The following is a 19,843-nucleotide window of genomic DNA, read 5'->3' on the forward strand; positions in this document are numbered from 1 at the left end:
GTTGTGTGCAAGTTTGATTAAAATAAAATCATAAATGAAACCACTATCGTGCAGACAAGAAATTGTTGACGGACGGACGCACGCACGCACGGACTGACGACGGACGAAGGGTGATCACAAAAGCTCACCTTGTCACTATGTGACAGGTGAGCTAAAAAGGGACATAATTTTGTAAAAATGCAAGGTAGATTTATGTAACCTGTGCATTACATGTCAGATCATAACAGTGAACAAGTGTGTGAAGTTTCAATTCATTCCCATTAGTGGGTAATGAGATACCAGCTTACATACAAAAACTTAACCAAAAACTGTTAAGTCGAAAAAGGGACATAATTTTGTAAAAAAGCAAAAAAGAGTTATGGAACCAGTGCAATGTAAGTAAGTTTATCACAGTGAACAAGTGTGTGAAGTTTCAATCCATTCCCATAAGTGGTTACTGAGATACCAGCTTACATACAACAAGAGCTGTCCGTAAGACAGCCAAGCTCGACTATTCGAAATATTGTCACAGAAGCAGGAAATTATTACCCAAAATGTTAAATATCAAAAGAGTTTTAAGTTTGAAAGGGGACATAATTTGACCAAAATGTATATCAGAGTTATGGGACTTGACGCTATCAACTAGTTTTATAATCCCGAAGAAACATGTTAAGTTTCAATTCAATATCTGCATTAGTTTTGGGATAGTAACTTGCATGTAAAACTTTAACCAGAATTTTCTAAGTCCAAAAGGGGGCATAATTTGCTCAAAATACATGTTAAGAGTTATGGAACTTGAAGCAGAGAGGTTGGTAATTGACCTAGAAAAAGAATAAATAAGTTTCAAAGCTATATGCCTTTTGGTAATAGCTGTATGTACTTGCACGCGAAACTTTAACCAGGATTTCTAAGTCCAAAAGGGGGCATAATTTGCCCAAATTACATGTCAGAGTTATGGGACTTGATTCTATCAACTAGTTTAATAACCCCGAAGACACATGTGAAGTTTCAATTTAATATCTGTAGTAGTTTTGGAGATAGTAACTTGCATGTAAAACTTTAACCAGGATTTTCTAAGTCCAAAAGGGGGCATAATTTGCCCAAAATACATGTCAGAGTTATGGGACTTGACCCAGTGAGGTAGGTAATTGATCTAGAAAAAGAAAAAATAAGTTTCAAATCTATATGCCTTTTAGTAACAGCTGTATGTACTTGCCCGCAAAACTTTAACCAGAATTTTCTAAGTCCAAAAGGGGGCATAATTTGGCCAAAATACATGTCAGAGTTATGGGACTTGACCCAGTGAGGTAGGTAATTGATCTAGAAAAAGAAAAAATAAGTTTCAAATCTATACGCCTTTTAGTAATAGCTGTATGTACTTGCATGTAAAACTTTAACCAGAATTTTCTAAGTCCAAAAGGGGGCATAATTTGGCCAAAATAAAGGTCAGAGTTATGGGACTTGGTGCTATCAGCTAGTTTTATAACCCCGAAGACACATGTGAAGTTTCAATTCAATATCTGCATTAGTTTTGGAGATAGTAACTTGCATGTAAAACTTTAACCAGAATTTTCTAAGTCCAAAAGGGGGCATAATTTGCTCAAAATACATGTTAGAGTTATGGAACTTGACCCAGTGAGGTTGGTAATTGACCTAGAAAAAGAATAAATAAGTTTCAAAGCTATATGCCTTTACATGATAGCTGTATGTACTTGCATGCAAAAACTTAACCAAGGTGTGACGCCGACGCCGACGCCGACGCCGACGCCAGCCAGGGTGAGTAGAATAGCTAGACTATTCTTCGAATAGTCGAGCTAAAAACTTAACCAAATCGGGATGCCGACGCATGAGTGAGTCCAATAGCTCTACCTATTCTTTGAATAGTTGAGGTAAAAATCGACCATGATTTAGCAAAAATCGACACGTTCATGTCAGAAACTATAGAGAATTTCGGACAAACATAAATTCGGGTAAGTGAATTTTACGAGCTAAATTGCAATTCATACTACCCTAAGGATTTTGCAAGTTTATAAAAATTGATTGACATTCCTTTTGTGATATTGCAATGTTGCATTAATTAACATGAGAAGAATTCCCAGTTTAAATACATGTAGTTTTAATCTACATATGGACAATCCAGAGCAAGAGATTCCCTTTTTTCTGCTACCAATACATGGGTATAAGCATTTTTCCAGAAATCTGTTGATATTTTTTCACTGCGTCTTATACAGGAGTGCGACCTATACTCGTACGATTACGGTATCTGCCTTAACCATCCACTATAGAGGCCCTGATATTTGATTTTGAAATTTTGATTGATTTGCAACATTTATGTTAGGTACTTACTCAGTATAACTCTCCTCTGGATTCTTTGGCTTAATCTGCGCAGCTGGCATTAAGTTCTGCAGGGACAGCTTCGGCCGCTGTTGAACCAACTGTCCCGGCACACCGGGTGTTGTTACAACACTAATAATTGGCGCATTTAGGCTGCCCTGTGAGGTATGAATAACATGTCCCTGGTTTGACAGTTGGCGCATTTGCTGATTGCTTGGGTGGCCAACCTGATGAATTAAATTCTGTCGCAAGAAGTTCAATTGTGGACGACCTGGCATTGGAGTGTTATGCCGCACCGGTCTCATCCCGTTATTCATGGGTGAAACTCTGCAAGTTTGATAACATATAAAAATCATTCAGAAATCATCTTATCATTTTCTGTTCCTAATATTACAGCTAATCTGACACGCTGTTCACAGCAGTACTGCTGATCCATGATTAAAACCTTATGGCAGAGCAATAGATAAGCTCTACATTTGTGTACATACACAAGTTGGTTAATAGGCAATTCAAATATTGATAGCTCATACCAAAACGCATATGTAAATCAAAAGTATGCAAATCTCTATTTAATGCATGCATACTGGAGCCTCGACTTCAAAATCATTTTGTTTGTCTGGACCCAAGCTTATTCATAGTTGCCACTAGAAACCCGTATGGGGGAATTCTCTAGTAGACTGTTAGTGGTTTCACTTGTGGGAAAGTGCAAGATACAGATGTTCCAATTCCAGAAGCTTCCCCGGTTCCTTAACATGACAGGTGTAATGCACTCATACACCAGAGTCTTACCAAAATGTTTATTTTAGTTGGAGGAGCAGGAATAAGACACTTGCCCTTTGTTCCCCCAAAAACTAAAGCTAAAATTAAATGACCCATGTACTAGAAACACAGAATAAACTCGTAAATACTTACAGGTTATTACACAGGGTTGGTGTGCCTTAAGGCGATATTGGCATACTAGGAGAGGTATTGGCCCGAGGGCAAATACCAGTCTAGTATGTCAATATCGCCCTAAGGCACACCAGCCCTGTTTTATAACCTTTTTATTGCATATGTTCTACTGTTGAAGTGAAAACGAGATTAAAATAATTTAATGCTGCACAGCGTCATTGAATGTTCATGTAATGTGCGGGAACGTCCGAAGAAACAAGTGAAATTTCAATTCAATAGTAACTTGCATGCAAAACTTTAACCAGGATTTTCTAAGTCTAAAAGGGGGCATAATTTGGTCAAAATACATGTCAGAGTTATGGGACTTGACCGAGTGAGGTTGGTAATTGACCTAGAAAAAGAAACAAGAGGGCCATGATGGCCCTATCTCGCTCCGCTCACCAGAATTGATCTGGTCTACTGACCTAGTTTTTGACCCCACATGACCCAGTTTCTGATTTGATCTAGAGATCATCAAGACAAACATTCTGACCAAGTTTCATAAAGATAGGGTCACAACTGTGGCCTCTAGACTGTTAACAACAGGTTTTTCCTTTGATTTGACTGGGTGACCTAGTTTTTGACCCCACATGACCCAGCTTCGAACTTGACCTAGAGGTCATCAAGACAAACATTCTGACCAATTTTCATGAGTTTCAAACTTAAACCATAGACTCTAAGAGTCTTAACAAGCTTTTCCTTTGATCTGGCCTACTGACCTAGTTTTTGACCCACATGACTCAGTTTCAAACTTGACCTAAAGATCATCAAGACAAACATTTTGACCAAGTTTCATAAAGATAGGGTCACAACTGTGGCCTCTAGAGTGTTAAAAAGTTTTTCCTTTGATTTGACCGGGTGACCTAGTTTTTGACCCCACATGACCCAGATTCGAACTTGACCTAGAGGTCATCAAGACAAACATTCTGACCAAGTTTCATAAAGATTGAGTCACAGCTGTGGCCTCTAGGCCTCTAGAATGTTCACAAGCTTTTCCTTTGATCTAAATATTGGGTCACAACTGTGTTCACAAAGCAAATGTTGACTGACGATGCACGATGGACGCCGGACAATGACCGGTCACAATAGCTTACCTTGAGCACTTCATGCTCTGGTGAGCTAAAAATAAGTTTCAAAGCTATATGCCTTTAAATGATAGCTATATATGTACTTGCATGCAAAACTTAACGAAGGTGTGACTGACCCCGATGCCAGGGTGAGTAGAATAGCTTGGACTATTCTCTGAATAGTCGAGCTAAAAATGCCAGTTTTCCAGCTGAAGTACAAATTCATGTGTAAAACTTTAGTGTTTACACAGATGCTATGTAGTAACTGTTGCTTTTATCATAAAAGAAATTTGGGCTTTAAATCCCTTTCAATCAAATTATAACATCTCTATTTTTATAATCTATTTTTTTTTTCTTCTTTTAAATATACATGTTCTTATGTTCTTACCCTCTAACATTCTGAGTCATATGAACACCAGTGGCGTTACCATGGAATTGACCACGACCTCTACCTCTGCTTCTACCACCACGAGCACCTCTACCTCGCTGACTAGAATCTATCGCTGAATGCTGAACTGTTTTTATGGTAATAAGATATATAAATTTGTGCACTCTAGCATAAAACTGCTGTTGAAGAGTAAATGTGTGTTAACAAAATCATATGCTTCTAAAACACCTTTATTATACAGGGATCATCCTACAAGGCGATTTGAGCGATATCGTCGCTGTAAAGTCAGCCACTTCGCCTAATTATCGCCTCCAGGCGAAATCCAAATCGCCGAGTTTTTCAGAGTGTTGTAATCTGTTTACTAAAAGTTGTAAAACTTGATGCATATTCTAGATTTAATTACCAATAAATCCATAGTCAACCCCGCCCACTCGCCTGTCAAACCAGCCAATCGTACCGTTAATATCCCACTGTTAATAATATTGTAAGCTGCCGCCATTTTGAAAATTTTCAATCGGCATGTAAAAAGCCGCTAAATTTAACTAGTGCATGATCTTATGCATCAATTGTATATTATTTCTTGATTTTATTAAAAATTACTTCAAAAATTATTTCAAATACAGCCGATTTCTGTAAATGAATTGCCCGTGCGTTGTGGATATAAAAACAAGAGGACCATGATGGTCCTGAATCGCTCACCTCTTCCCACATGACCCAGTTTTGAGTATGACGTCGTTTTTTCTATCATTTGACATAGTGACCTAGTTTTTGAGCTCATGTGACCCAGTTTTGAACTTGACCTAGATATTATCAAGATAAAAATTCTGACCAATTTTCATGAAGATCCATTGAAAAAAATGGTCTCTAGAGAGGTCACAAGGTTTTTGTATTATTTGACCTGGTGACCTAGTTTTCGAAGGTACGTGACCCTTATACTTTACCTAGATATCATCAAGGTGAATATTCTCACTAATTTTCATGAAGATCTCATGAAAAATATGGCCTCTAGAGAGGTCACAAGGTTTTTCTATTTTTATACCTACTGGCCTAGTTTTTGACATACGTGACCCAGTTTCGAAACTGACCTAGATATCATCAAGGTGAACATTCAGATCAATTTTCATGAACATCCATTGAACAAGAGCACCGCCTTGCGGGTGCTGACGCTCATCTGATTTTTTTTGTGTAATAGAAATATTGTCCTACCCATGATTTTCTAAGTCTAAAAAGGGCCATCATTCTTGCAAAAAGCAGGTTAGAGTTATGTTTCTTGATGTTCAGTGTCCACTTATGATGGTGAAAAACTGTTGCAAGTTTTAAAGCAATAGCTTTGATAGTTTATGAGAAAAATTGACTTAAACATAATACTCAACCAAGAAAATTATTTTCTAAGTCCAAAAAGGGCAATAATTATTGCAAAAAGCAGGATGGAGTTATGTTGCTTGCTGTACAGGGTCAGCTTATGATGGTGAACAAGTGTTGCAAGTTTCAAAGCAATAGCTTTGATAGTTTAAGAGAAAAAGTTGACCTAAACATAAAACTTAACCAAGAAATCTGATATTTTCTAAGTCCAAAAGGGGCCATAAATCTTGCAAAAAGCAGGATGGAGTTATGTTTCTTGCTGTACAGGGTCAACTTAGGATGGTGAACAAGTGTTGCAAGTTATAAAGCAAGCTTCGATAGTTTAGGATAAAAGCTGACCTAAACATAAAACTTAACCAAGAAAACTGATTTTCTAAGTCCAAAAGGGGCAATAAATCTTGCAAAAAGCAAGATGGAGTTATGTTTCTTGATGTACAGGGTCTGCTTATGATGGTGAACAAGTATTCCAAGTTTCAAAGCAATAGCTTTGATAGTTTAGAAGAAAAGTTGACCTAAACATAAAACTTAACCAAGAAATCTGATATTTTCTAAGTACAAAAGGGGCCATAAATCTTGCAAAAAGCAAGATGGAGTTATGTTTCTTGCTATACAGGGTCAGCTTATGATGGTGAACAAGTATTCCAAGTTTCAAAGCAATAGCTTTGATAGTTTAGGAGAAAAGGTGACCTAAACATAAAACTTAACCAGGCAACGCCGACGCAGACGCCGACGCCGACAACCGCTCAAGTGATGACAATAACTCATCATTTTTTTTCAAAAAATCAGATGAGCTAAAAATATGGCCTCTAGAGAGGTCAAATTTTTTTAATAATTTTAGACCTACTGACCTAGTTTTTGACCGCAGTTGACCCAGTTTCAAATCTGATCTAGATATCATCAAGATGAACATTCAGACCAACTTTCATACAGATCCCATGAAAAGTATGGCCTCAAGAGAGGTCACAATGTTTTTTTTTATTATTTGACCTACTGACCTAGTTTTTTATGGCACGTGACCCAGTTTCAAACTTGACCTAGATATCATCAAGGTGAACATTCTGACCAATTTCTATGGAGATCCGTTCAAAAGTATGGCCTCTAGAGAGGTCACAAGGTTTTTCTATTTTTAGACCTACTGACCTAGTTTTTGACCGCACATGACCTTGTTTAAACTTGACCTAGATATCATCAAGATGAACATTCAGACCAATTTTCTTACAGATCCCATGAAAAATATGGCCTTTAGAGAGGTCACAAGGTTTTTCTATTATTTGACCTTCTGACCTAGTTTTTGAAGGCACGTGACCCACTTTCGAACTTGACCTAGATATCATCAAGGTGAACATTCAGACCAACTTTCATACAGATCCCATTAAAATATGGCCTCTAGAGAGGTCACAAGGTTTTTCTATTATTTGACCTACTCACCTAGTTTTTGATGGCATGTGACCCACTTTCGAACCTGACCTAGATATCATCGAGGTGAACATTCTGACCAATTTTCATGAAGATCTCATGAAATATATGGCCTCTAGAGAGGTCACAAGGTTTTTCTATTTTTAGACCTACTGACCTAGTTTTTGACCGCACGTGACCCAGTTTCGAACTTGGCCTAGATATCAACAAGATGAACATTCAGACCAACTTTCATACAGATCCCATGAAAAATATGGCCTTTAGAGAGGTCACAAGGTTTTTCTATTATTTGACCTACTGACCTAGATTTTGAAGGCACGTGACCCAGTTTCGAACTTGACCTAGATATCATCAAGGTGAACGTTCTGACCAATTTTCATGAAGATCTTGTGAAATATATAGCCTCTAGAGAGGTCACAAGGTTTTTCTATTTTTAGACCTACTGACCTAGTTTTTGAAGGCACGTGACCCAGTTTCGAACTTGGCCTAGATATCATCAAGGTGAACATTCTGACCAATTTTCATGAAGATCTCATGAAATATATGGCCTCTAGAGAGGTCACAAGGTTTTTCTATTTTTAGACCTACTGACCTAGTTTTTTATGGCACGTGACCCAGTTTCGAACTTGACCTAGATATCATCAAGATAAACATCCTGACCAACTTTCATAAAGATCCCATGAAAAATGTGACCTCTAGAGTGGTCACAAGCAAAAGTTTACGGACGGACGCACGGACGGACGACGGACACCGCACGATCACAAAAGCTCACCTTGTCACTTTGTGACAGGTGAGCTAAAAACGATTCCGCGGACATCTGAACTGCCGTACAAAATATTGTAAAAAGATCGCCAATATGTACGAGTTTGGTACTATTTTCGAAAAGATTAATAAATAAATCAATTAAATGTACAAATCTGAACTAGATGACTGAAGAATCGGGCATTATTAAACTTAAAGCACGAGAATCGAAACATGAATGAAAATTTTCACGGCGTTTCGATCGTGCACCTGATACATTTACGAGTTTCATAGCTAAGTTAATACTTTATTTGGAAATTCATGAAAATAATAATGCAATAATTCAATTACATTAAATAATTATAGCAAGACCCATAGAAAGTGGATATATATAGGCAGTAAACTGAATACTATGCCGAAACTTCTCCTTAAATTCCTCGATTTCTCCCTAAATTCTGTTGAGGGAGAAGTCACTTCTCCCTAAAATTTTGACCTAGGATGATCCCTGTTATATATATGACACTAGCGAAACATAAACATATTTAATTTAAATACGGCACTACAACACATTAATTTGGATCTTCTGAATTTTTAAATGTATCTTTAACAATGTCCACTTAAGGCCAAAACTATATTTTTCTCCTATGTAAATATCAGGGAAAATACAAAGAAAAATAGAATTCTAAAATTTTTTTTTACAATAAAATGTTGCTATCATGCTTAGTAAAATATCCTGACAGTCTTACCTTACCCTGCTAAATTTCTATAATGAACTTGTCCATTTTTCAATTTGGACAGTACTATTAACAGTTAAAAGGGGTGCTTACCAAAATGTTACTGACTGAATGGCAAACAGTGCAGATCATGATCAGACTGCATGGATGCGGAGGGTGATCACAATCTACAGGGGTCGCAAATGCAGACTCAGTCGTGTCCAGCATGATAAGAGTTAATCATCCTTTTACAAATGAAGAAAAACTGTTTTTTTTTAAATATAGAAAATACCACAGGAAAAAATTTTTGACAATAAATTCAAAGTTATCTTGAAAGTTCTTTAGAACGATGTTTCAATGGTACTGTCTTGTATTTAAAGAAAAACTCCTCAGCCTTCTCGTGGCAAGTGATTCAGCCTTTGTGACAAAAGCAGACCATGATCAGCCTGCACGAATCAGTATCTTTTTTTGGTAAGCACCCCTTTTAACAGTTAATGGAAATGTCCAAATTGAAAGATGGAAAAGTTCATTATAAACAAGAGCTGTCCGTAAGACAGCCAAGCTCGACTATTCGAAATATTGTCCCAGAAGCAGGAAAATATTACCCAAAAAGGTTAAATATCAAAAGAGTTTTAAGTTCAAAAGGGGGAATAATTTGACCAAAATGCATATCAGTTATGGGACTTGCTGCTATCAACTAGTTTTATAACCCCGAAGGCACATGTGAAGTTTTAATTCAATATCTGCATTAGTTTTGGAGATAGAAACTTGCATGTAAAACTTTAACCAGAGTTTTCGAAGTCCAAAAGGGGGATAATTTGCCCAAAATACATGCCAGAGTTATGGGACTTGATCCAGTGAGGTTAGTAATTGATCTAGAAAAAGAAAAAATAAGTTTCAAATCTATATGCCTTTTAGAAATAGCTGTATGTACTTGCATGCAAAACTTTAACCAGAATTTGCTAAGTCCAAAAGGGGGCATAATTTGGCCAAAATGAAGGTCAGAGTTATGGGACTTGCTGCTATCAACTAGTTTTATAAGCCCGAAGACACATGTGAAGTTTCAAATCAATATCTGCATTAGTTTTGGAAATAATAACTTGCATGTAAAACTTTAACTAAAATTTTCTAAGTCTAAAAGGGGGCATAATTTGCTCAAAAAATATGTCAGAGTTGTGGGTCTTGACCCAGTGAGGTTGGTAATTGATCTAGAAAAAGAAAAAGTAAGTTTCAAATCTATATGCCTTTTAGAAATAGCTGTATGTACTTGCATGCAAAACTTTAACCAGAATTTTCTAAGTCCAAAAGGGGGCATAATTTGGCCAAAATGAAAGTCAGAGTTATGGGACTTGTTGCTATCAACTAGTTTTATAACCCCGAAGACACATGTGAAGTTTCAAATAAATATCTGCATCAGTTTTGGAGATAGTAACTTGCATGTAAAACTTTAACCAAAATTTTCTAAGTCCAAAAGGGGGCATAATTTGCTCAAAATACATGTCAGAGTTATGGGACTTGACCCAGAGAGGTTGGTAATTGACCTAGAAAAAGAAAAAATAAGTTTCAAAGCTATATGCCTTTAATTGATGGCTGAATGTACTTGCATGCAAAAACTTAACCAAGGTGTGATGCCGACGCCGACGCCGACGCCAGGGTGAGTAGAATAGCTAGACTATTCTTCGAATAGTCGAGCTAAAAATAAGCAGGGTAAGGGTTAATAAAAAAGCATCTTTCGATGGAAAAGATGGATCAAACAGTAAGCTTTATATTTACGTTATCTCCGAATTACATTTGTGTTGCATGCTTTTTGAACCAGTATGACCTCTAAAACAACAATCATGGTACTTTAATCTGTATATTCACGTAGAAACGAAAAGAATTTTATAACTTACTCTGTACTCCCTTTTCTTTCTCATATGGATGAAATTCACCATTTCTCCAAACCATTGTTCTTGCAGTACCATAGCGATCTCGTATAACATATGCCTGACCCTCTTCAAACTGCCCACCCCCTTCAAGAACTACATTGTTTTTATTAATTTTTTGCATTGGATTTGGGTTCCCTGTTTTTACTAAAGACTGATTTTGTGTCTGATTAGTTGATACTGTTTGTACCTGTACCGGACTTTGGTACGAGGTGGAGGTAGTTCGATTCCCTTGCATTGCCTGACTAGGCAACTGCACAATGCCAGGCTTCATTTGAGGTCTTTGCTGAGTTTGAGATAAAAGAGACTGCCCTCGTCCAGACACGGTTATAACTTGGGCTTTCTGATTGCCCTGTCCCCCTTGTGATAGTCTTTGATTCTGATTTGTTTGAAAAGCACCATTACTATCTGGAAAATTAATATCCACTTTCCTTTGTGTTGGACCACCTTGTGATTGAGTTAACATCTGCCGAATTCTCGCACCAGGGTCCGACTGATTGGCCGAGCCCTGCACGCGCATTGATCCCATATAATCACAGTTATTAAGTATCTGTTGTGGTGAATTAAATTCTGACTGTGCAGAAGTTAACGCAGACACCGGTGGGAGGCCAAATGAAGCCAGTTTTTTGTTATTTTCTTCAATCTCTTTCTGTGTTTGGAGAAGCTGTTGGTTTATCTCCTCCTCAATCGGATTGTTATTGCTATTCATCAAAGACTGCTGCTGTGTTGCTGCAGGTCTGTTCTGACCTTGCTGCACATGGAAGTTCTGTCCAACGTGCTGCGGACCATGATGACGGACAGGTTTATTAGGCATCACTATCTGTTGCGGTTGTTTCCCTGAATGTAGGACAGTGTACATTAATTTTTGTGGGGTAGACTTTCTGTTCGGTGACTGCTGAACTATCCCTTTCTGACTCTGCAGCATGGCTTGCTTCTGCTGAAGATGATGTTGCTGCTGATACAAGTGCTGCTGCTGAGACATTGACGTCTGCTGCTGCTGCTGTTGCTTCACTTCATGTTGCTGCTGCGACAACATTTTTTGCTGTTGCTGCTGTTGTGGTGTCTGTTGTTGTTGGATTGTTTGCTGATGTTGGTCAAAACTCACTTCAGACTGTGGTTCATTTTCTTGTATCACTTCTCTGTAAAATAACAATTAAGGAAAAGCTATTACCAATTATAAAACAAAGCAATCATTTGAGAGTTATAAATAAAATATTTCAACTATTTTCAATAAAGTACTGTATGCTCTCAGTATTTGGTTTCATCTTTTGTTTATTTCAATTTACCGGTACTCAGCCCGATTGAAATGAAAAGCTTTTCAAAGCTTATAGTTATAGTAATCACTCTCTTGTCTGTTTCCTGGAAAACTACATTTTCTGTAGTACTGGTGTGGAAAGAATTGTGATCCTGACCACTATTGGACTAAAAGCTGAGCCTCCAGGCTTAGAGACCAACTCATTAACCATCTGATCAGATACCTCTAGTTTCAGTTTGACTTTGATCTGTTCTTTTTTCCATCAATTAATTATTTGGGAATGCAACCAAATCCGGTTGAATTGGGAAAATATCATTAAAATTAAAATCAGGAAAAGTTGAAACTCAATATAAAGATATTTTTTTGGATAATAGTGGAATGGCATTTCAATAATTGTTCAACAGACCTACATAGTCCCCTAATGATGATAAACAAGTGTGCAAAGTTTCAAAGCTGTAGCTCTTATAGTTTTTTGCGAAAAAGTGACCTAAACAAAAAATTTAACCAAGAAACTCAAATTTTCTAAGTATAAAAAGGGCCATAATTCTGATAAAATGCAAATTAGAGTTATGGTTCTTTGCCTACATTGTCCCCTAATGATGATAAACAAGTGTTCAAAGTTTCAAAGCTGTAGCTTTTATAGTTTTTGAGAAAAGGTGGACCTAAACAAAAATTTTAACCAAAGTCGACGCCAATGTTCAAGTGACGACAATACCGCGTAGATTTTTTTTTAAAAACAAGCATTCGGGAATTTTTAGTTCAGAATTGGGGAGAAAAACATACTTTTTTGCTTTGGGAATGCCTCCTTTACCGGAAGTAGCTGCATAGGAGAAAAAAGCCCTGCTTGATAGTTAAAACAACTTTTTCTTTTAAATGGGCCAACATCCACCCTACAGTCTCACTGACAGAAGCTTTAGGCACTAGGAAGTAACACTTACATAACACAACAGACTAGCTTTCTGAAATGGTAAGACTGTAAAAACATAAAAAGTGATCAGTGCAAAATATGAAGTTCATACCCAGCCAGTCATTAAAGAAAGATACGGGCATTACTTACTCTTCTATAAGAGCATCTGGCACCTCGCCGGAGTTGTTCTGATTGATTAAGTGATGATAGTCAAACTGTTTGCCTCCAGCTGAGGAATCTATGCCAAACCGGTTTGATGTATTCCAGCCATGTCCTGGACTCTGCTCAGTCTCATCCAGAGCTGGAAAAGGAAAGAGAAATCACTTAGTTTGGATTACAATTATTCAAAGTTAAAAACAGTTTGTTCGTCAAAATTTGCAGCGTACACCTACATTAATGAGGGATGTTTTCAAAATAGTACAGATAGTGAAACTCTTTTCCTCTGCAAATTTCAAAGTTATGCAGAGCTCCAGGTTAGAAGTGTATCTGAGTAACTATGCCTTGATATTTACAAAAAAAATGCATATTGGTCTACTTCAGTGATGCAAAATGCCTAAAATAGGATATTGTCTCCCCTCCGGCGACCTGCCAGAAAAAAAAAGAACTAGAACCAAAATATTTATTGCAATATCCAATTAAAAAATGTTTTCAATGTTTCAAAATTTCGAGATTGTTCAAATTGTTTTGGGATGAACACAAATCAATGCAAGTACAAATCATACTTGTACAATTCCCTTTGTTGCCCGTCATGACCATAAAATCTTTTTTAAATATGTCTGGTTGTCCTTGGCAATGTTTGTTTGAAATACTTCTTGACCTCTGGTTGGTCTACGTTGATCAAAACCACAGGTTGAACAAGAGCTGTTGGATGACAGCAATGCTAGACTATTCCACTGCCTTGTCAATTGAATGAAAAAGGAAGTTCAAAAAGGGGCACAATTTTATAGAAATGCAGAACAGAATAATGGAACTTGTATATTCAATGCATGTCTGCTTATCACAGTGGACAAGTGTGTGAAATTTCAAAATGACATGAGCTTCTCAACTTAAACTGATAACCAAAGGTGTGATCCCCTTTTTGATACGATCAAATGGTCAGTAATTATCGGCAATTAGCGTGTCACTTCGTGTTAATTTTGTTGTTCACAGTTTGATCTCGGTTAGAGATAATACCCAATATCTAATTAGTAGCATAATATTTGTGATTTTTTATATTTCTTTCATCAAAATGCTATTAAATTTATACGAAATTTATTGTGTTTGACAGAAATATAAACCACTCGATCTTTTACATTGTTTTATGTAACGTAACGGCAATTTTAGCAGAGACAGTAAGCACGGAGAGTAGCTTCACTTACCAAAATGGCGAAAATTGTAAACAGACTTGTTTTGAAGTTGTAAAAAAAAAAAACACGCCGGAGTCTTAGATTGCTAGGAAGACCATTCGTTTTTCGAAGGCAAATGCACATCAATGTATCCTGGTCAAATAATAATAGAAAACCGAAAAAGAAATGGGCCTAAAGGCTAAACTGGTCAGAAGTCTGAAAAATACATATACAGTCAAACCTCAATTATTCGAAGTACAAGGGACCAAAATCTTATTTCGAATAATGCATAGGTTCGAATAATCCAACTGCTAGCTCCGACCGGTCTTTGTTTCATTCCAACTGTTGCAACTTACTCCAGACTTAGACAGATCTCCCCGATCTGACTATAACTTTACTTGATAAACCCTTTTTATTACTATATTCACGAGAACATTGAGACAAATAAGAAAAATATATTTTTATCAGTTTTATTTACAAACAAATCTTCATAAATCCACATAATAAACACATTATTTTAAAATACATGTACAGATAATTACACAGGAAGTACACAGTGATATAAAACATTTACGAACATGTCGGTAACTCTGTTATCGTTGTCATCTCTCTCGTTTATTGTATTTCGCAGTCACTGTTTAAAAAATGAAGTTATTACTGTCTGTTTTGAGCACTTTTTACGAAGATCGTCTTTCACAATTTTGTCGGACATTGAGCAGAGAGATTTTAAAAAGTCACTACAATTGTCTTTCACACGGAAGTGGTTAGATAATGTCCTCACAGCATCTAATAAGTCCTGGGTAGAAGGAATCGGGATCTGTACATTTTCTTCTTCTTCTTCCTCGTCGTTTTCCTCTATTTCGCCCGATGTTGTCTGGTTTCGTCTGGCCTGCACCTCTTCTATTATACACTCGTCGGACACATCTGCACTTGTCTGAATGTTATCGTCAACACTAATGAATTCAGACATTGTCTTTTCCGTAAGACCCAATGTTGCTAACTGTGCAAGTGGGATATCGTCGTCCGGATCATCCTCAGTGAGGTCTTGATCAGTTTGTGTCTCGCTCACAATAAATCCGGCATGTCTGTAACAGTTTTGTATTGTGACCGCAGTCACACTTGACCATGCCTGCTCTAACATTTCAAGTGCTTGGAACACGTTTATTTTCAACTCTGTGTTTGCCTCAATATGGTGGAGAAGGGTATAAATTACTCGTTTCCTATAATGACACTTTAAAGACTGAATAACACCCTGATCCATGGGTTGTGTTTTTGATGTTGTATTTGGTGGAAGAAATATTAGTTCGATTGCCTGCAGACCTTTTACATTTGGATGTGCAGGGCAGTTGTCAATTATCATAGCAATTTTTCTGCCCTTTCGTGTCATTTTTCTATCAAGGCTTCTAAGCCATGACTCAAACATATCTCCTGTCATCCATGCTTTCTTGTTTGCCTTGTATTCAGTTGGCAAGGATTTGACATTTTTAAAGCAACGTGGTTTCTGAGATTTGCCCAAGACTAAAAGAGGTAATTTTTCTCCACCGGACATATTGCTGCAGACAAGCACCGTGAGTCTTTCCTTACTTCTTTTACCACCATGGCACTGAACGTCTTTAAATTCTAGCGTTTTGTCTGGGGTAAGCTGGTAAAAGAGACCAGTTTCATCTGCATTGAAGATATCATCGGGTTTGTAATTTTCCAAAATAATTTTGAGCTTACTCTGCCATGCGGTCATGTCATCAGACGTAGAGTTTACAGAATTTGATTCACCACAGACTTTTTTAAAGGAAATGCCATGCCTATCCTTAAATCTATCTAACCAGCCATTTGAAGCCTGAAATCCTTCAATAGACATTTTTTGTGCCAATTCATTTGCTTTAGCTTGAAGCATCGGTCCTGAAATAGGGATGTTGTTTGAGCGAGTGGCTTTGAACCAGGTCGTTAGAACTTCCTCCAATTCATCATAAGCCCCAACTTTCATAGATTTTCGTTTCAGTCCAAATTTTTGATAGCCATCTTTAATTGAGTCTTTATTTTTAATCCATGTTGAAAGAGTGCTTGCTGGAATATTAAACTGTCGCGCTATCTCCGTTTTTGATCGAGTACCCTTCTCACATTCTAATATCGCTGCGTATTTTTCTTCAATAGATTTGCTCTCCTTTTTTCTTTTCAAACCCTTTCCGCCCGTAACTGATCTGGCTATCCCCCCGACGTTGCCGGGTCCTTCACCAGATTGCTCAGCTCGGACAGAAAGAAAAACATTGGCCGATCTGGGTATCCCCCCGTTACCGGGTCCTTCGCCAGATTGCTCTGCCAGAATTTGTTGTGCTAACGTTGTAGAAGTCATTTTTGATATGACAACTTCTAAAACACTCCTTCTTTATATAGAAGTGGCCAAGTTTATTGTTTGCAGGTTTGCATAATCGTAATAAAGTCTGGAAATGAATGTGAACACTTTTAACAAAATTCACCAATATTCAAAGCCGTTTTCACAAACAAGTTGAATACCGTAAGTGTAATTATCACAATTTGGCGAATATTACGAACAAACCGCTTTTCGTTTTTCACACATTGAGCGTGTCAGCAACTTGTAAATTGATTGGAGTGAACTTCGAATAATAGGTGTGAAATTCTTTACAAACACAATCCACGGTGCTCAAAAAAGACTTCGAATAATGGCATGTTTTCGAAAAATTGATTTCGGGTAATCCATGTAATTTAACATAGCATTATATAGAGAGCAATTCGGGACCAATTAGGTTGTTGAATAATCGGGGCTCGACTGTACTGGCTGCACCTCCGATCAGCAGTCACCTGGCTTAAGCGGCCAAATTGTCTGCTTCTCCTGGCTGGCTGCTTAAGACAGGTTAGACTGTATTTACTTATTTGAAAGACAGCTAACTTAAAAATCTGCAAATCAGCTAAGTAAGAGCAGCATCGTGATTCTGACATTTTGAAAATTTGAAAACTAAGCAATGAACTGAGGTGTGTGTCTGTGTGAAATACTTCGTTGCTTCATTGGAACAAAACTGACGAAACAGGTGCTTGCAAAAGCTTGTGGTTAAATCAGGAGGTTTTTTTTACCAGGAAGGGAAAGGGCCCAGGCCTGTTATTTGGGGGAAAGGGGAATAAAAAACCTGATGTAAAGTCAATTTTTGGGGAAAACTGCATGATTTAAAAGAAATTTTCTGAGGGGAATGGGCCTATTAATGGTCCCTATTATGAAGGGAAAAAAAACCTGTAAATAATAAACGTTATAAAGTCAGTATCATTTGAAGGGAAATCTATAGTCCAACTAAATTTAGGAAGGACCTTTTCTGTGGTGAACCTTCCGCGACGATTCTACGCAGTGATTTTTAAATAAGTTTTAACTATTAAGAAACAAAAATATTAGTGAAATTTTAAGATACCTGGAAAGAATATCCATTTTTCCTTCCATTCAATTGATATTTATAAATGTGAATAAACAGCAAAACACGAGTTTGTCACTGTTTTAAACAATGCACCCTGAAGTTTACACACATTTTTCATGGCCCCGCTTCCTGTCATGTGATCGATAACTAACAACTGCATTGTTGGATGTACTGCCTGTAATGGCGGACATGTAAAAACAGCGAGGTAACCAAATGATACAGTGTTTACATTTTATTAACATGTTTTAGTGTTATGTTTAAATTACCATAAAATGACTCTTGACAGTTTTTAATTTGTTTTACGATTTCATTGTTTTAAGTATATTGCCTGATTGTGTTTTTATTACCTATATCTATTTTCACCACAGAAAAGGTCTTTACTGGTTTTGATGTAAAGAGAGGGATTCTACCCTATCACGAACATATCCCAGAATCAGTTCCGACGTCAAATTATTTGGACTAGGAAATTAACTGCATCTTATCCTTCATCGCAATCCTCGAGATCAGGAAATTATACATAAAAAAAACAGTTGTAAGTATAAGATTCTTGAGGTACAGATCTGTACGCCTAAACATTTTCAATCATTATCCTTAATGACTGCTCCGGAGTAACATGTATTGTATTGACTTATTTGGATTTCCTTGTCAAATAGGCATTTCTTAATTTAATTAATAAGTAATTACATAATGTTTTGTTACAGAGTAAAAAAAATCGACACACTGAAAAACTGGGCACATGGTTATGAATGAATGATGTTTAAAATAATGTCACTGCAAAACCCTCGGTTTCTGAACATGTTTTCATTTTAATTCAGATTTATGCAACACATTACAGAATTTTATCATTTAGAATTATTGTGTACCTGGCAGTAAAGACATATTCGACTGAAATGCTGTGTGTCTTTCGCAATAACAAGCTTTTTGTCTTAGCTTTTTCTGCGAACAGAGGATTTTTCGGCCATCGTCGGAGCCAAGCCTAAATGAGGTTGTCGTAAAAGAATGAGTTTCGTCAAATGATGCAAATACCGTAGTTTTATTCCAGTTTTATTTTCAATAATATCAAAATATTTCAAAAGAATTTGAATTTATCTTTAAGTCTAAAAATTGATAAATTTACGACATTTCCTTACGGGTAACTCTTCCCGCCAAACAAGGGAGATAATTGCAACAAATTGCGCGGCAGATTTGAATATATATAATAACGGCGATAACACAAGTCTTAGTTACAATGGCCCGCGCAACTAGCCTCAGAATCCCAGATTTCCTACATGAAAATACCGTCAAATGAGACATGTGACGTCATTCATTGGCGTAGAATAGATATGCTGTACATTATATAAGTAACAATCATGGAATCCCTAGATTTGTGAAAGATATTGAATGTCTTGACAGAGTACAGAAATATGCAACAAGGTTAGTCACTTAGTGCCCGAGTTGGCGGATTTAAATTATGAAGAACGTTTGGATCTTTTGAATATGTAAAGTTTGAAAGAAAGGCGTTTAAGAGGTGACTTGATTGAAACCTATAAGTTTTTGACTGGTAAAAATACAATTCTTATCCTGACAAGTTTTTCAAGTTATCAGATATTTCATCTAGATCTACCAGAGGACATTCACTCAAGCTCTAGGCCTATAAACCAACTCCTAAGAAAGGACTCCTTCCTCGGATTTTTTTTCTCCATCAGAATAGTAAATGCATGGAATGGATTGCCCGAAAGGGTTGTAGGCCTATATCTAAGTGCTCAGGCAGTTGAAACATTAAAAAAAAAGATTAGACCACCACTGGAATGTAACTAAGAGACATGGGACACAAGGGGCTTTGTCTAAACCTTAAACTCCCATCAAAACTGTAAATGTAGATCTAGATCTAATTGAATTAATATTCCAGCTTCCTATCATAGGCACATCTGCAAAAGGGGAAAAGTTTAGCTCTCTAAGGCTACTTTTTGCACTGCTTGGACACCGAAGCTTGCCGTTTTAAAACGTCAGTGATATTTTATTTTCTGTACATTTAATACGTAAAGTGCTCCATTGAATTAGCTTTAAAATAGCTAAATCCGACACCTTCCGAATACAGATCGACATCTT

The 19,843-nt window shown here is 37.0% G+C and overlaps 1 protein-coding gene across 1 annotated transcript in view; it reads right to left on the minus strand.

Annotated features, from left to right (window-relative positions):
• Positions 1-18,737, minus strand: part of LOC123551016 (uncharacterized) — a 43,537-nt gene extending 24,800 nt beyond the window's left edge. The window contains exons 1-5 of the mRNA XM_053540453.1: positions 18,619-18,737; positions 13,168-13,318; positions 10,823-11,994; positions 4,699-4,825; positions 2,326-2,640 (exon numbers count right to left, since the gene is read on the minus strand). Coding sequence (XP_053396428.1) covers positions 2,326-2,640; positions 4,699-4,825; positions 10,823-11,994; positions 13,168-13,318; positions 18,619-18,634 — 1,781 coding nt within the window. The 5' untranslated portion in view covers positions 18,635-18,737. The remainder of the gene's footprint in view (positions 1-2,325; positions 2,641-4,698; positions 4,826-10,822; positions 11,995-13,167; positions 13,319-18,618) is intronic.
• Between the last annotated feature and the right edge of the window lie 1,106 nt (positions 18,738-19,843).

This window comes from Mercenaria mercenaria, chromosome 4, assembly GCF_021730395.1.
Source record: "Mercenaria mercenaria strain notata chromosome 4, MADL_Memer_1, whole genome shotgun sequence".
NCBI classification, from domain to species: Eukaryota; Metazoa; Mollusca; class Bivalvia; order Venerida; family Veneridae; genus Mercenaria; species Mercenaria mercenaria.